Consider the following 12,971-nt stretch of genomic DNA (forward strand, 5'->3'; position numbering starts at 1 on the left):
ACACATGACGTTAGATTTGTTGCTCTAATAACATGTTAAGATATAACAAAAGTTAGCTCAACGTTAAAAAATTGTTAAAATTCATATACTACTCTCAAAAACGTTTTTGATCTTTGATCGATCCAACATGAGATATCTAACCAAATTAGCGAAAAAAATACATTTAAAATCTCATTATTTTAAGAGAAATAATGGCTGTCCAGTGTCCTTATCTCTGCCGATTCAACCACCATTTTTTCATGATGATAAATTATAAAAATGAAATTGAATGCGGCATGTCCTTAGACTTGACTAATCTGACTGCCAAAAAAGAAAGTGTATATCCAAACTGATTAACTAAAAAGGAAATTGACAGTCTCATAAGGAATTGAAAACTTGTTATAGGGTATTCTACCAATTTTAATTGGTATTCGAGTTATGATAAGAGGGAACATAACATGTAATTCATCTCACTGCTTCGCAATTAAGATGCAAAATACGTAAGGCAGAAATTTTATCAGCTGCATGAAATCTAACTACTAAAACTGAGACTTCGATGTATGAGAACTGCTGCTTAGCTTCTTGTCTTCCCCCACCTGCATTTTTGAAGTCTCTTCGTTCTTGGATACCCTGTTTATCATAGGAATGAATCAGAACGTCTTGTAAGTATTCATCTTTCAAAGTTCTAAAATTCCCAAAAAAATGCTCGAGAGTAACAATAAAACTATGGAAGGAAACCATGCTAAAAAACTGGCAAGCTGCTGACAAGTGTCCTAATTCGGGTTTCTAGTTTACTTTTTTTTACAGCTTTTGCGGTCGGCCTAACATTTTTTCCGATATATTTTGGCTTGCGTTATGGAGAAATAGAACGATGAAAATGTGAAATCCAACGTATACCATGTCAGAATTCAACAGCGATCAAATAATTGGCTTGACATAAGTTCTCTTTGTTCGATAGACAAGTCTTTTTACGTTTGGTTATCTCGAATGAACATTGATACTCTCACCAAGAATCGACACAGCGGAAGGTATAACTTCTTAGAAGGATGCTACGGGTGGGTCAATAACTTGACTAGTGCTTACATTTTTAATCTAAATTCAAGCACATCCTCCAAATATTAATCTCTGAAAGAACAGGATGTCAGGTACCTAGAGCTGGATTGAAGTGGAGGTGGCTCGTATGACATCCTCGACCCGAATGACATCTTGGCAATCTCCAAGAGTGCTGTGTCCTGCACACTGGGTAACTCACTGGTCAATTCCTGGTACGCTGCCCCGAACGCGTCTCGCCAGAATCTTGGCAGCCTAACAATCTTACTATGCTTGTACACGTTCCACATTTGCCTCACCATCTTCTCCCTTTCATCCACATCCTACAAAATTTTCCAACACATGAAACCACACATTCTACCAATCACAAAAGATTATGCTAAGTAATCAAGAAAGTGTTGCAAATACATATATAAATGGTAAAATCATTGAGCTGTTGAGGAATTTGTTGTCCAGTTCAAGTCCATACCATAAAATCTAAAATTTATAACTATAATGTTCGCTTCCACCCAAAAACAACCACTAGTCTCAACTTCAAAGCCTCGATTCTTCTCCGTTCCTTAAAAAACAACTCAAATTTTTGGCCTCGAGTTTTCAAGCTGTCTACAATATAAGTTTCGAACAAAAGCTGAAATCTCTAACTTAGAGATGCGCAAATCATTAGATCTATCAAAACTTAATATCTACACTTGCATAATGCAGATGATACTAGATTGACGAAGCCCATAGAATAAAAATCAAACCTTAGACAAAAACACTAACAAACAAGAATAATAACAAAAGAAAAACAATAAAACTATATACCAAAACATCAAGATCACCATGGATGGAGGGGTCCAATTCAAGCGAGGAACTCTTAAGATCAACAACAGACCATTTCAGAGTGACGGAGCCAGTAAACATGGACCAAAGTGCAAGCAAAATGATTACAGCCAAAGCCCATAACTTGTATTTGCCTCTCCCGAACAGTCCCTCAAAACCTGATCCATCTTTCTTGAAACTCAAACTTGTAGCTGAACTTGTGCTACTGCTACAGCTGCCGCTTGGAGTTAATTGAGGAGTCTGGGCTTCTTCATCTTTCATTTTTATTGGGTGGGCTAATGGTAAAAATCAGCCACACTTCCAAAAAAAATCCCAGTTCAGCTTTCTTGCTCAAGCAGAAAAAAGTAAATTTTTTAAGCGAGTTATTGAATTAAATTGGCTGGTTGGATTCCTGAACAGTACATGTATTGATTAATTTGGAGATATATATTTTGGGTTCCCTTAATACATTTTTATTTCTTATTATAATTATTTAATATTTTTTCCTACTCGCTCAAATTGGAACAAGAGTCGCTGTATTTAAGGGATACATTCGTAAATATGGCATGGCCATTTGAAGACGGAAAACCAACCACCGACGGTGTGGGGTCTGTAGTCATAAATACTTTTTATATTTAAAAAATAGATTTTATTTATGTATTTAATTAAATAAATATGAAATAATTATATTTTTAATATCATTTTGGGAGGATTTGCTAATTTTAAAAATCACAAAAACTTTGTGAGAAAGTACACAAGTCAATCTTGTTAGATGAATTTTTTTATCCGACTTAACTCATGAAAAATATTGTTTTTTTATGTAAAATATTGCTTCTCAAGGTATCGATCATATCGATTTGTCTCACGAATATAAATCCGTGAGAGTATCTCACACGAGACTTACTCTTTTAAAATATATTTAGATGCTCACGTTAATAAGTTCGTGACTTTCTTGATTTAGCTCATTTCACATGTTAATAATATAAAATCAATGTTGATTTTTGGACAAAAAATTGGATCAGCGTAGAAATGTGGTTGTTTACGCGGTTTGATATGTGACATTTTTGTACGTTCTGTTTTTTATTTTGTAGGACTTTTAGCCTGAATTAAATATTATAACAATAACGATGAAGACAGTTTGTATTAAAAAGGTAAAGAAATTTAATAAATATTATTGCAATTCACTATAAATTATAGAATGGAAATGCTTATCCATATTTGTTCATTTTCCTTCAAGTCTAAAGTTTCTTAATGTGGACTCTGGAACATGAAAATGAATTGAACATATAACAAACTTGTTTCTAGCCTGAGAAAAAACATGATTCTATACGAATTACGAAGTTATGACAGAACAAGTAGATGAAGATTCCAAAGGACCAAAGACCAATTTTCTACTACGTAACGTGTCTTTTGTTCAAGGCCACAAACTATTTTATGATTAATATTGTTCTCTTCTCATTAAGTGGCAGATTAGTACAATTATTTATGGATTTGGGTAAGATGTTTTATTGAGATATTATAGGAATCAAGATATAATTTTGAACCCATTCATTAAATAACAGATATATGATTGTCGTCGTTACATACGTGAAAGATATCTGGACGAAAATGTTTGAGCATGATTTATATCGACAGTGTAACCATTTTATGAAATGTATTTGAAATTCATGTCATAAAAACAAGTAGCTTCGCCAGCTTCAAGAAAGCAGTTCTCTCCGAATCGTGTGGACACATTTCAAATCATCAAACTTTGTAATCATTTCAAGTTTTTTTTCTTATTCAAAGAAAATCCTCAAACCCAAACACGACTTGAAATACTTTTACTGGATTTAAGGGAAGTTGCTTGTGTTTGCAATTATTTTTGTCTCTGCCTCGCAACTATAACCTTTATCCTGGACGAATAATAAAACCATTCAGAAGTTAAATAGGGAGAAGATAAAATCGAGAAGACCAAGTCAACAGTTTATATAAACCAAAATTACTAGTCCTGTGATAGACATCGGCAAATTATAGTGTTTGTCTTCTTAATTGACAAGACACACGAATGAAATTTGACAAAAATAAAAACCCAATACTGACACAGTAATCATCATCATCGTGATAAAGAACCTGTGGTTATGACAGGTTATTTCTGTCTGGTTGTGAGTTTCTGAAGACTTTTTCAATTCAGAGTAATTAAAACGGCTGAATATATATTTAAAATTACTGAAAATCCAAAGCATATTCCAAAACTATATAATTTAACAAAACTAGGATAGGACATGGTCAAACTAAATGACATATCAGAATTCGCTGTACCTATCAGCTTCAAACCTCATTCATCACTAAGATTTGGTGAGTTGCAAACAGCCAAGTAAATATATCAATAAACATCTGCCGGCTCTATATTCTTATTCAATTTTTCTGTACGGGTTTAATCGTGTTGTGTGTGCTGTTGATAGTCTATATATGTGAACATGATCTAGCGTCACATGGCATATATGTTCTAAGTATCAAATGATACTCTAGTTATTCTATCTTGGCATCAGAAATGGCCAAAGGTACTAAACTTCGGCTCTCTTTTCTTAGTTCCTTACAAATCTGTCGACCGAAGAATCCTACTTCATCGGTTAAAAACCCTGTACCTGCTGTTACATACGTGCTCTCCACTGTCAATTCTAAGTCATTTGACATTCCTTACCCTGGTTATCCTATTCCTCCACCATCTACACCGTATCAGTCCAAGTCCAGAAGCAACATCGGAACGTCAAAGATAGCGCCGTTCGAGTCTCAATGTCAATCAAAACCATGCACAATGCATGGAATGATCGACGATGAATATTCGTCACAGGATTTTTCCAAGACAAGAAGAGAAGGTAAGGAGAAAATGTACAACTCCCCTATTTCAAGTGACTCTGAAGAGCGTGTTTGTCCATATGCAACTTCCAGGATTGAAAAGAGAGAAGAAAAAACCAAGAAAAAGAAATCAATAGCTAGCATCAATACAACTACTACATCAGTCGATAGCAACGAGACAGACAACCTATTTTCTTCTCCTCCGAGCTCCCACTCATCCCATAATTATAATTATCTGTTACAAACTATTATTGAGGAGGAACCCCTCAATCGAAGAAAGAAGCAGATGATGCAGAAAAGTGTAAGAGCACGAAAATTTAATCGCTTTGGTTCAAAAGAACGGAAAGATGATGGAATGACAGTGGCCATAGGTGAGTCGAAGGAAAAGAATACGATTTCACCGAGGATGGTTCTAGAGATGACATCTGGAAAAGTATATCAGAGTTTTGTAGTGGTGAAGAGGTCAGTTGATCCCTTTGAGGATTTCAAGACATCAATGCTCGAAATGATTCTGGATAAACAGATTTTTCGACCCAAAGAATTGGAAGAGCTACTGATGAGCTTCCTTTCTCTTAATTCAAGATTGCATCATGAAGTTATTATAGGAGCATTTACAGAGATTTGGAAGGAAGTGTTTGGCGGATCATGGAACTAGAGTGAACAATAATAACTTGTATTCTCCTACGTCGAAATTGAAGTGTAAGGGAAGTGATTGAAAGACTATAAAATGATAAGTCTACCCTTTAAATTCTCATAACTTAGTTGACCTTTAAGCTAAGAATGATCGATGAGTTCGAAAACCGGCTTGTTTAACAAGCTTGAAATGATTTTGATTGACGAGCTCGAAAACGAGTCTGCTTAACGAGCCGAGCTCGAGCCAGACTTGTTAAACATGATTAACGAGCCGAACTCGAGCTATTCGCAAGCTTAATACTTTTAAAACGAGCCGAGCTTGAGTATCATGATAAAAGCTCGAATCGAGCTCGAGCCTTTACATACCTTAAACGAGCCGAGCTCGAGTATGGTACTCTTCAGCTCGACTCAGCTCATTTACGTCCCTAAAGTGGGGAGTTAAGCAGCTAGGAGTTGGAGAAACTGTCTCAACGTGAACAAAATGATAAAATCGGCAGAAGAAAAGATCTCAACAACACATCAATCAAACAATGTTCAAGCAGCAAATTTGCATATTTTAGCATTCAATTTTCATTGTTCAATTTCAAGTTTTTCCTATTTCAAGCTTTGTTTTTCATTCCAGTTTCCAGCATTTATTTTCATCAACTTCGTTAATTTTTTTATGTTTTCTAGGATCATTTATGGTTTTGTACGTACGTAAATCATGTTTAGGAATTTCCATTTTATTTCCACCGCGTTCTTCTTTCAATCTTTTATTTTTTTATGTACATTAGCTTAGAAAATCATAACTAATAATCAAATTAAGAATTCATAATCGTTTGATTTTTTAGAAGTTAAACTCATTTTGGTGCAACCAAATTCCAGAAAATTGTACAAACAAGAAGAATCTATGAGCTCATAAAATATTGAAAAAAGAAAAAAAATTGTTATTACAATTTATTTTTTGCATGAAATTTCATTCATTCAGAACCACGAAAAAGACACGAGATCAGGGGAAAGGGATAACCAACACAACATAGAATCTTTAGGGAAGATGGATTAGACGGGAATGGATCACCCAAAACATCACCTTTCAACCATGATTTATAATAAATGAATGTATACATAAAAACTTAAGAATTGCGAAATTTTTGAAAAAAATAATAAATATCCTAGAATAATGGTCAGCAGAGGCAGCACTGTTCAACATACATTACGAATTCACAAGAGATAATTTCTCAGTTCTAAATCTCAAGTACATCAGATGCATGCATGATTAAGCATTCATACAAATTGATACAACATTATATTAAAATGAATGGCCTTACTGTTCGATACAGTCAGAAACAGGAGACACCGCTGTACCGTCAAAAAATTTGACATGGCATAGTTCACTGCCAGCTTCATCGGCAAACCTAATCTTCTTCCCCTCCTTGGGGGCAGCATATTTGTAAGTATCTATGTTGTTTGGAGCCAGTTTCTAAGAGAAAGAGGAAATGTGATTAAGTCAGAAGATATCTGAATGCAAGAGTATAAATACTGCATCTTTGATTACTAAAAGCAAAATAATGGCCTTTTTACATATGCAAATGCTCCTATTTGCTTTCTTGTAATAACCTTTTAAAAAAAAAACTTCAAATTTGACCCATATGAATTTGCAGCGGTTTCGTTTTAGGCTAAATGCTTGAGATCGCCTGAAACTGTTTGCACTTCATAATGTGAATTTCAAAACTTGAATTGAAGGTACGAACAAAAAAATCATGGTAGAGGGTACAAACCATTATTTTACAAAAGCGGTTGCAGTCCCTCGACATCATATTTAGCCACTTTGTCGCTGCTTCCTCAGTTTTTGTAGCATTTTCAATGACTAGTTTAACCTACCAACCAATGAGAAGAACATCATCATGCCAAAACTAAGGGTGTGTATCTGCTCCATGCAAGCGATACTTTTGCATTTTCAGAATCTAAAAAGTGTATAACATCCAAAAGTTAAAACGCATCACACTTTTCAGGATAGTTCACCAAAAGAATTTCATATCACATTTGCCCGACCATCTTTGATGAAGAAGATTGAAAATTAAGAACAACTCATTGAATTGATTTAAGGATTTAAATTATTATCTCGAACCCAGAGCCAACCCCCTGGATACATTAATAGGAATTTTAAGTGATGCTCGAGTCAATCAATTTTCTCCAGCACATTAGCTCAAAAGAAGAATATGGCAGGGAAGTGAGATTGAGACAAATGTTACCTCATCATTGTGTATACTCAGACAGATCAAGGTTCAACAAGGTTGAAGGAAAAAACAGCTCTTTTCGAGAAATATTTGTAACTTTTACATGAGCTCAAAGGAAGTGAAACGTAGAATTTGATTGCCAGAAGTCTAGGCAACCCTACTTTTAATTCATAGAGTTTGAGACCCGAATTCTGATGAATCTGTCCAAAAAGTTAGTGGTACGACATATGTGATGCAATTTTAATTATAAGAATATTTTAGAGGTCTAAGTGGTGCATCTTAAGCACAAGGATTTGAATTACAGTTCTGCGTGGTGTTCTCGAGTAAGCCATCACTCCTTTAGTATTAAGTATTTGATAAAGTTAGTTCTCTTCTCTGCCATTGTTTTTTATACGTCAAAGGTCTTCCATGTAGATCTAGGTGTTCTCAGGCTTCACATTTGTTGTATATGGTCGTTATTGTCACATGAATAAACATATACAAGAAGAGAGATGTACTGAAAGGAGTGACTTGTTCAACTCAAGGACGCTGGATGACAAGAGATCAATGACAGTCTATCTTCACTCACAAAGCGGATCCATTTGAAGACCAAAACCATATTCAGAAAACTAAACTACAAGGCAAGAATTATGAAGGTTCCATCTCTTTCGTACACGTACCATATGGTGGAAATTTTAAACTTCTGTTTGACACATAAACTGCTAATCTGTACGTAATTTCATATTTGTAATATCCACTAAAAAATTTCCAAAAATACACATGATTTTAAGAAACTCGAGTTCCTAATTTCAAGTTAGACATCATTACAAATAACATGTTATTCTACATCAAAAATTTTCCAGGAGCTCAAGCATGGTAACTAGTGTGCATTTGGAATCAACAACAGAAATGGAAGTTGCTAAAAACTGAAGCTTAGTGCAGTAACAAAGAGCGACACATCCTTAAGAACCAAAAAATGCAGCATAAATACCTCATCTGTATCATTCTTCAAGGAAGCATTGCGATATGCTTCGAATAGTAATTTTTGTTCCACAATGTCCTTCATGGACTTCAACTCGCTCATTAGCTTCATGGCAAGTGACTCAATGTCATGCATCTGCTGCTGTGAGAATACAACAGCACTTTCAGAACAATATTTGATGGAAGTACATCCAGTACTAAGGTTAGGTAGACTGCGTGAAATACTAGAACTCTTGTCATTGCACTGGGTTTTCTTTGATTTCTGTATGATATTTCTGGGATTTGTAACAACTTTTCTTCGGCTAAATTTCCCAAGGCCTGTGTAAACATCAAAATTAAAATGATGGGTATCTAGAGATGAAGCATTCTTCTCAGTTACAAAGAGAATGTAGAAAGTGACAAATTTCCAAATGTTAATATGTGTAAATCATCAAACTACATTCTTAAGACAACCAAAAGATGCTATTGTTATGAAAGTTAAAATTTTCTTTGGTGAAAAAAAAGGAGCTTGAGAAAAGAAAATACTGTGATATGAAATGCATTATGTGCATCTTTATTCTGAAAACAAGCCACCAAACATCAAATATTTATGTTTGCAGAGTATATAAAATCATTTCAAATCCTGGAAAAATGACTGTGTCATGCAAAATTTTGCTTCACATGCAAGTCTTCCGAAATGGCTCTATTTTAACCAAAGCCACTCAATAAAACAGAGTTCTTCAACCCGATAATGCCAGAACATTACAGAGTATACATCATCAGAGCAATTGTGCATTTCGCTTACTGCATTTCTTAGCATCATTGTAGAGCTCAATTGACTCCATCGCCAAGCACAGTTCCTCTTGAGTAGATGGAGAGATAGCCTGAACATTTAAATCATGAAATTTAAAATGGTTCCACCGAGTATATTGAAACCGAAAATCTCATACAAAAAACTATATTAACCTTCCGTGTTGAAAGGAGCCTTTCAGGATGCTGATGTTGCCCTGGAGTTGAATGCACATGAGAACCACCATAAGCTTTGTTTTCTGGAGATGATTCCTGTATTTTCAGATAATCATTTTGCTTTTCTGGAAAGTCCAGCTCATCTTTCTCCTTTGAGAGGTTATTATTGATTTCACGATCAAGTCCCATGTCACCAACGTTATTATCAGCAGCCACATCAGAAACTTTAATGTCAGAACTGTTTCTTGGGTGTGGTATTTCTTCCATGATGGATTGACAAAGCATGTCTGAATTCCAATCCTCGGAAGGTTCACTTCTACAAGAAAGTGCCCTTCCGACCTCGTTTCGTGTCTCAAATGTTGGAGGCAAAACTAGAAACTCAGGACAACTCAAATCTAGATTTTCTACCTTGACACCCACACTGTCCAATGGAACAGCCATACATGTGGGCTCAATATCCTCCAAATGATCATATGCGATCTCATTAGTGAGACAACTTTGACATTCATTCGCAGGCAACAGTGGTTCTCTATTTTCACTCTGAACCACCTCCAAAAATTTCTTCGACACTACACCACAATAACTCGATCCTTTACTATGGTCAATGGATAAATCGTCTGCAAAAGATGTGCTTTGGTATCCTAATTGTTTGGCTTCTGGAGCCTCGGATTTTACATGAATAACTGGAGCTGTCTCGTGTCCGACTGGAAGAGAGTCTTCACAAACTAGATTCTGTTCAGATTTTACAGCAAAGGCAGTGGTTGAAGCTATTGGAAAACTTCCATTCACGCATTTTCTTTTGGCATTTGAGTTCTTTGGGAGCTTTAATTTCAATCTAATAAGGGGCTCATCAAGGTCAGATTCATCTTGCAGTTTCTTTTCGTCTTCATCAGCTTTAGCTGAATGGAGACCAATGTAACTAAATTTCTTTCTCTTCGCTCTGGATCTTTGTTTAAGCTGTTCCAATGTGGTGTCATCATCCAAATCACTCATATCATTATCGGAACATGGAGTAAAGCTGTCAGTTCTAGGTTTTATTTCAAGTAATTTTCTTTCGGCCTTTGACAAACATGACATTATACTTTTCATTTGGTAAGAGTCAAGCATTGAATCTTTAACCGTATTGAGTGAATAAATTATATATGGTCGTCTGAGTCGTTTGGCCTCTTCATTCTCACATACTTCAGTTGGACTCTTGAATGCAAGAGCTGGCTCTCTACGGGAATCTATATTGCAAACTTTTATTTCCCTGTCACTCCTAATAGTTCGGATAAAATTATCATAGCCTGAATCCATTGTTGCAGCAAAACTATTTGGCTACCTCATAAACATAATAGAATCAGCAAAAATATGATGGACCGGCAATCGATTTCCAAGAAAAGGGTGACAAATCTGAATATCTGATCACGATGAAAAATCAAAGTTAAGCTTGTGTGTATGAAAATAACTACCGAAACTTGCTCCAAAAAAAAAAACCATAACAAAACAAATTTGAAGCAAACACATACTTCCAATGGTGACTTTATACATCTGGGCATGTACTTTTGAACAAATGGAAGTGCTACAAGAAAAGCTTCCTAAAGAATCCTTCATACAAAAAATCACGCCAACATTTGAAACATAACCAATCAAAGTAACAAACCACTTGAAGAAAACTCACCAGAAATTGAAACTCAAGACTGATGCTCACGATACTAATTAGAAGAAAAGATGCTACAAATTAAACAAACACCACAGATACTCTCCAACCACAATTCATTTCGTCAGTTGCCTCGGATTATGTTTGAATTGATGAATTTCAAATGAATTTTTATTGTTTAAAGAAGTAAAACTATAAAATTCAAATTCATCTCTTACATGTTATTATATTATAATTACGATGTATTTCAAGTTCACCCAATTATGGTATCATTTGAAATACGTTGTAATTTGTACATTATAATGTGTAAACAACTAAATTATAAATTTTATATTTGATGTATTGTTTTATCGCACACAATAAAATTATAATCGAAATTCATTGATTTCAAATTCATATCCACAAACGCAAGCTAATAAGCTAACCTCGACAGATATATTTTCAACGAGTAAAAACAACAGGCATATTTTTTATTTACACCACCGGATGAACGGCGTTGGATCAAAATAAAAAAAGATTGTAGACGTATTTCAGATTTAGGGCATCAGTCAAAATCAAAGCAACCAAATTCAGTAACTAACAAACAAATTTTTTAAAAAAATCTTCAAGCTCAATTGCTGACATTTCAAGACACTAGCAGAAATGGAAAACATTAAAGCAGCTATTTTTCTGCAGAAATAGAAATAAGCTATAATATAATAATACTTCAAAACAAACACCCAGGTCATTTAAGCTTTGCACTCAAGCACCGCCCAGCGTCCTCCTCCTAGTAATGTAGATAGATCTCTCGATTCCGTTGCGCCATATCTGCAAAAAAAACAAAACCAAAAAAAAAAAAAAAGAAAGAAAGAAAAAAGAAACGGAATCAGCAGCCAAATTCCGATTCGCGAAAGTTTAAAAAGCATAAACAAATTCGAACGCAAAAACACGCAAATCGAAACAGGTCTCACCTTTCTTCGAAGCCTCAGAAAATCAGCCGCTTATCGGGAGAGAAGGAGCTGGAATTCAGTAACAAATTGATTATATAGTTGGTGTTTTATCTGGCGCCATCGTTTGGCGGGAACGTGTTTTCGGCCGGCATACTAATCTCGGTCCATTGTCATTACTATTATTTATTATTTTATTAATTTTAAGCTGCCAGTTTACTGTTCCCATATCTTATTTTTATTTTTAATATTATATTATTATTATTATTATTATTATTTTAACAAATATTATTCTATTATTTTAAGCAGCCGTGATTACTAAAACCTAGTAAAGAATGATCGTTGTATATGTTATTATTATTTTTAATTTGATCAAATAATATTAACAAATTAATACAAAATTATTTTTACAGTTGTTCGGTTTAAAAAGTAATTTTGTTTAGATTTTTTTTCTATTTAAAATATGAAGTTACTTGAATAGATTTTTAGTATGGTAAGAATGATAATTATGAAATTATATATTTTGATATCTTTTAATGTAGTTACTTTTAAGATCTCACATTTAATAATATAGTATAGATAATTATCTTTTTTTTATTTTATTTTTAAAAGGTAATGCTTATTGTATTTATTAAATGCTATAAAATGATTTTGCGTCCTGACATGGTTTACCTCGAAGATATATCTTTTAGCAGCGAGAAATGAGAGGGAAAGTGTTCAAATTGGTGTACGCCCAAAAGTTTAATGGGCTGGATCTAGTTTTGCTGGAACTGTGCAGCTGCAATGCAGTGATCTATGCTCCACATATGGCGATAGGTTTGGCTGTCGAAAATAAAAATTTCATAACTCACTGTACTGTGTGTTGAAATTAGTCCTGTTGACCTTTTTTACCTGTAAACAGGTTAGTAGCTGGTGACTCATTAACAGTGAGGCGTATGGTGCCCATTTTAGGTGTTCCTGATGCTCTTGTGCCCCTTGAAGTGCCTA

General features: G+C 34.6%; 3 protein-coding genes across 5 annotated transcripts; 1 reads left to right on the forward strand and 2 right to left on the reverse strand.

The window, feature by feature from the left end:
* Positions 1 to 360: 360 nt before the first annotated feature.
* On the reverse strand, positions 361 to 2,256 carry LOC140970027 (uncharacterized). The gene is made up of 3 exons (XM_073431574.1): positions 1,834 to 2,256; positions 1,129 to 1,352; positions 361 to 609 (listed from the first exon to the last, which is right to left on the reverse strand). The coding sequence occupies exons 1-3, from the start codon at positions 2,110 to 2,112 to the stop codon at positions 519 to 521; spliced, it is 594 nt and encodes a 197-aa protein (XP_073287675.1). The 5' UTR covers positions 2,113 to 2,256; the 3' UTR covers positions 361 to 518.
* A 1,798-nt stretch (positions 2,257 to 4,054) lies between these two features.
* On the forward strand, positions 4,055 to 5,320 carry LOC140970029 (uncharacterized). Its single transcript, XM_073431577.1, has one exon. It carries the CDS (start codon positions 4,361 to 4,363, stop codon positions 5,318 to 5,320), a length of 960 nt encoding a protein of 319 aa, XP_073287678.1. The 5' UTR covers positions 4,055 to 4,360.
* Positions 5,321 to 6,388: 1,068 nt separating this feature from the next.
* On the reverse strand, positions 6,389 to 12,157 carry LOC140970032 (uncharacterized). Of its 3 annotated transcripts, none has more exons than XM_073431580.1 (7): positions 12,009 to 12,157; positions 11,778 to 11,865; positions 9,420 to 10,811; positions 9,259 to 9,337; positions 8,485 to 8,792; positions 7,056 to 7,154; positions 6,389 to 6,757 (listed from the first exon to the last, which is right to left on the reverse strand). In XM_073431580.1, the coding sequence occupies exons 3-7, from the start codon at positions 10,713 to 10,715 to the stop codon at positions 6,602 to 6,604; spliced, it is 1,938 nt and encodes a 645-aa protein (XP_073287681.1). In that variant the 5' UTR covers positions 10,716 to 10,811; positions 11,778 to 11,865; positions 12,009 to 12,157; the 3' UTR covers positions 6,389 to 6,601. The 3 variants fall into 3 exon arrangements, with proteins under 3 accessions (XP_073287681.1, XP_073287680.1, XP_073287682.1); XM_073431579.1 differs by having other exon boundaries at positions 11,764 to 11,865; XM_073431581.1 differs by lacking the exons at positions 11,778 to 11,865; positions 12,009 to 12,157 and adding an exon at positions 10,928 to 11,751 and having other exon boundaries at positions 9,420 to 10,819.
* Between the last annotated feature and the right edge of the window lie 814 nt (positions 12,158 to 12,971).

This window comes from Primulina huaijiensis, unplaced genomic scaffold (assembly GCF_012295235.1).
Source record: "Primulina huaijiensis isolate GDHJ02 unplaced genomic scaffold, ASM1229523v2 scaffold43303, whole genome shotgun sequence".
NCBI classification, from domain to species: domain Eukaryota; kingdom Viridiplantae; phylum Streptophyta; class Magnoliopsida; order Lamiales; family Gesneriaceae; genus Primulina; species Primulina huaijiensis.